The 4,509-nt window shown below is 62.2% G+C and overlaps 1 protein-coding gene across 1 annotated transcript in view; it reads left to right on the top strand.

The window, feature by feature from the left end:
* GATA1 (GATA binding protein 1) overlaps nucleotides 1–3,991 on the top strand; it is a 5,322-nt gene extending 1,331 nt beyond the window's left edge. The window contains exons 2-6 of the mRNA XM_019005441.2: nucleotides 412–580; nucleotides 978–1,136; nucleotides 2,240–2,385; nucleotides 3,177–3,302; nucleotides 3,629–3,991. Of these exons, the coding sequence (XP_018860986.2) occupies nucleotides 412–580; nucleotides 978–1,136; nucleotides 2,240–2,385; nucleotides 3,177–3,302; nucleotides 3,629–3,955 (927 nt within the window). The 3' untranslated portion in view covers nucleotides 3,956–3,991. The remainder of the gene's footprint in view (nucleotides 1–411; nucleotides 581–977; nucleotides 1,137–2,239; nucleotides 2,386–3,176; nucleotides 3,303–3,628) is intronic.
* Nucleotides 3,992–4,509: the final 518 nt, after the last annotated feature.

The raw sequence follows: 4,509 nt of genomic DNA, 5'->3' as shown, positions 1-4,509 counted from the left end.
GGGAGAGGGGAGAAGGGGTCTGGGTGCTGATTTGGGGAGGCACCCAGGGGTTTGGGACCTCCCAGTTCGGGGACTTTGGGGGTTTGAGGGCACCCAGGGATCCAGGACCCTCCCCCAATTTGGGGTTCCTGAGATTCAGGCACTAATTTAGGAGGGCAGCCAAATGTGTGGGACCCCCCCAATTGTGGGACTGGGGTTTGGGGGTCCCTAGGGGTCTGGATGAGAATTTGGCAGAGGGCTGTGACCCCCAGGGGTTGGGGAACCCCCACACCCTATTTTGGGAACCTTAGGGTTTGGGGAGCTTGGGGGTCCAGATGACAATTTGTGGGGGGCACACAGGTAGTTTGGGTACTGATTTGGGGGGCACTGATGGGTTTGGGGCATGGGGTGCTGATTTGGGGGTCTCTGCAGGCACCCTTGCCCCCCCAGAGCTGCGTTTTGGGGCCCCCCATGGAGTTCGTGGCATTGGGGGGGCCAGAGGGGCCCCCACCGTTCCCCGACGAGGCCGGAGCATTCCTGGGGCTGGGGGGCCCTGATGGGCTGGAGCCGGGGGGGCTGCTGGCCCCATACCCCCCCCCAGGTACCCCGATGTGCCCTCGTGTCCCCTCTGTTCCCCGTGTCCCCTCTGTCCCAGCCACCCCCCAGGATCCCCTTTGTCTCCCCAAATCCCTCATGCCCCCCCTGCTGTGCCCCCCTCCGTACCCCCCCTCTGTTCCTCATCCTCCTGGTCCCCGATGTTCCCATGTCCCTAATGTCCCCATGGCCCTTGACAGCTGTCCCTTTGTGCCCCCCGTGTCCCCCTCACCCTCTCACCAGCGTCCCCTCATGTCCCCCTTGTCCCCAATATCCCCAAGCCCCCACTGCCCAGATCCCCCTTTGTCTCTAATGTCCCTCATGTCCCCCTGTGCCCCCTGTCCCCGCGCCCTCCCCTGTCCCCGTGTCGCCCCCCACCTCACGGCTGTCCCCGTGTCCCCCAGGCCGCCTGTCCCTGGTGCCCTGGGCTGAGGGGGGGTCCCTGGGGGGCCCCTCCTGGACCCCTCCCCACTCGGAGCCTCCCCAGTTCCTGGAGCTGCTGCAGCCCCCCCGGAGCCCCCCTCCCACGGGACCCCTCCTGCCGCCCGTGCCCCCGCCCTGCGGTGAGACTGGGAGCACTGGGAGGCTCTGGGAGGGACTGGGGGGGCACTGGGGGAGGGACTGGGATGGGGGGCACTGTGAAGGACTGGGGGGCACTGGGAGGGACTGGTGGAGATTACTGGGGTGCACTGGAAAGCTTACTGGAGTTTGTACTGGTCTGTACTGGGGCCTGGATTGGTGTGTTCTAGGGCACAGATTGGTTTGTGTTGGCATGTGGAGTTATACTGGTTTATATTGGTCCATACTGGTGGGTGTTGTGTTGCGGAGGTTGCTGTTGTTGGTTTATACTGGTTGGTACTGGCCTGTACTGGTCAGAGCTGCAGGAGTGCTCTGGGATGTGTACTGGGCTGCCCCGTGCTTTCTCCTGCCTGATACTGGTTCATACTGGTTCCTGCTGTTCCGTAGTGGTCTGTACTCGTTCCTACTGCTCCATACTGCTGTGTACTGGTGCTTGCGGTTCCATAGCGGTCCATACTGGTTTATACTGGTTTATACTGGGCAGTGTGTGAATTGGGGGCGCGCAGGGAGGGGCCTGCTGGTGTGCCCGGTTGTTTTGCTGGTCCGTACTGGTTTTTATTGGTGTGTACTGGTGTACAGTGGCTTGTACTGGTTTTTACTGGTTCAGACTGGTTTATAGTGGCTGGGGGTAGATGCTGGTGTGGGTGTTGCCTTGTAGAGGTTTGTACTGGTTTGTATTACTTCAGACTGGTTGATACTGGGCAGAGTGTGGGAACTGGGGGTGGATGCTGGAGGGTGTGCTCTGGTAGTCCATGTGGGTTTACACCGGTCTGTATTGGTTTGTACTGGTCTGCACTGGTCTAAACTGGTTTGCACTGGTTGATGTTGGACAGAAAGTTGGAACTTTGGGGGGTACTGGCTGGTTGCTGCCCTACAGTGGTCTCGAGGGGTTTAGTACTGGTCTGTACTGGTGCAGACTGGTTTATACTGGTGCAGACTGATTCGTACCGGTTGATGTTGGCCAGAACGTCCCAAGTGGGGGTGGACATTGTGGGGTGCACTGGGATGGGCATTGCCCTGTGTGGGTCAGTGGGGGTTTCTCTTGGTCAGTACTGGTTTGTACCGGTTACTGGTCTGTACTGGGCAGAGGCACGGGAGTGCGTGAACTGCGGGGCCACAGCGACGCCCCTGTGGCGCCGAGACGGCACCGGGCACTACCTGTGCAATGCCTGCGGGCTGTACCACCGGCTCAACGGGCACAACCGGCCCCTCATCCGCCCCAAGAAGCGCCTGGTGAGCCCCAAAACCACCCTCAAATCCCCCCAAAATCCTCACCTGGGGCCTCAGAAACTCCCACCCCAAAATAATCCCAAAATCACCCCAAACTACGGGCTCAGTGAGCACAACCAGCCCCTCATCTGTCCCAAGAAGGGCCTGGTGAGCCCAAAATCATCCCCAGGGACCCCTAAATCCACCCCAAGGACCCCCAAATTCCCCCAATGCCCTCCACACACCCTAAATCCTCCTTTATTCTCCCCCAGCTACACTCCCAAAATCCTCCCCAAACCTCCTCAAATTCTCCCAGACACCTCCTTACACCCCCAAAATTCCCTTTAATCTTCTCCAAATTCCCCTCCTGACCCCCCCAAACTCTCTCTAGTCCCCCCAGCGCTCCCCAAATCCCCCTAAACCCTTCCTTACAACCTAAATCCTTTAATCCCTCCAAACCCCTTCTTCTGCCCCCAAAACCTCTCCAAATCCCCTTTAAACCACTCCTTACACTCCAAAACTCCTTCTAGTCACCCCCAAATCCACCTCTAGTCCCCCTAAATCCATCTTTATGCCCCCAAATCCCCCTTTAGTCACCCCCAGCCCCTCCCAAACCCCCATCCAGTCTACCCCAGACACTCCAAAATTCCCCAAGCCTCTTCTTGCACTCCCAAATACCCTTTTTCTCCCCCCAAACCCCTTCTTACACCCCCAAATTAAGCCCAAACCCTCTCGCCCCAATCCCATTTTAGCCCCCCCAGACCTCCTCTATTCCCGCTCCCAACCCCAAATTTTCCCTGACCCGTTTTCCGCAGCTGGTGAGCAAACGTGCCGGCACCGTGTGCAGCAACTGCCAGACCAGCACCACGACCCTGTGGCGCCGCAGCCCCCGCGGGGACCCCGTCTGCAACGCCTGCGGGCTCTACTACAAACTGCACCGGGTGAGAGACCCAAAACATCCCTAAAACACCCCAAAATATCCTTAAACCGCCCCAGGCCTCGTGTGCGACACCTGTGCACTCTACTACAAACTGCACTGGGTGAGGGTGCAGCACCCCAGAATCGCCCCAGCACCACCCTGGGACCTCCAAAACCCCCAAATCCTCCCACATGCTCAGCTCAGTGAGGGTAAGGGGGCCTGGGAGGGAATTCTTGAGGGTCCCCCAGGGCTCCATCACTGAAGGCGGGGGGGTGGGATCTGGGGGGGGGTCCAGAGCTCTCCCCGGGGTTTGGGAACCCCGCCACACCCCCGCTTCTGCCCCCCCAGGTGAACCGGCCGCTGACGATGCGCAAGGACGGGATCCAGACCCGCAACCGGAAGGTCTCGGCCAAGGGCAAGAAGCGGCGCCAGGCGGGGGGCGCTGGCCCTGGGGGGGTCCCCGAAACCTCGATGGGGCCCCCCCTGCCCCCCCCTGCACCCCCCCAGCCCCCCCCTGAGGACCCAGCCGCGCTCTTCGCCCTCGGGCCGCTCGTCCTGTCCGGGCACCTCTTGCCCTTTCCCCCCGCCGGACCCTTCCTGGGGGGCCCTGGCAGCGCCTACGCGGCCCCCCCTGCCCCTGCTGCGGCCCCCCCCGGGCTCAGCCCACAGCTCTAACGGGGCCATTCCAGTACAGTTTGCTATCAAAACGGAGCCTGGCTCAGGCCTTGTTCTTTGGGGGTGCGCTGGGATGAGGGGGCGGCAGTGGGGGAAGATTGTGCTCCCCCTGTGGGGTGGGGGTGGTCTTTTGGGGGGAACGCACAAAAATCCTTATTAACAGCTGCTCCCCTGCTGTGGACACCGTGTAGTGCGTCCCAAGATGGCGGCTCCCCTGAGCCACCTTGGCGCCCGCTCGGCAGCCGCCGGGCCCCGCCCGTCATTTCACCGCTCCAATCATTTGGGGCCCCGCCCCGTTTAGCCCCGCCCACAATCGCTGTGCCCCGCCCCAGCTGCGGCTGAACCGGGACCCTCTTGGCCCCGCCCTCGTGACGTCATCACGGCGCGCCCGGCGCCAGCGTCGCGCGGGGCTGCAGGTGAGCGAGGTGGCTCCGGGCCCCGCCCGGGACCCCCCAAGCCCTCCCGACCCCTTGTGGGACCTCCCAGACACCTCCCGAAACCCTCCAGGAGCCCCCCGTACCCTCCTCGGCCCACGGAGCCCCCCCGGGCCCCCA

This window comes from Parus major, unplaced genomic scaffold (assembly GCF_001522545.3).
Source record: "Parus major isolate Abel unplaced genomic scaffold, Parus_major1.1 Scaffold353, whole genome shotgun sequence".
NCBI lineage: Eukaryota > Metazoa > Chordata > Aves > Passeriformes > Paridae > Parus > Parus major.
This window is presented reverse-complemented; position numbering and strand designations above follow the sequence as displayed.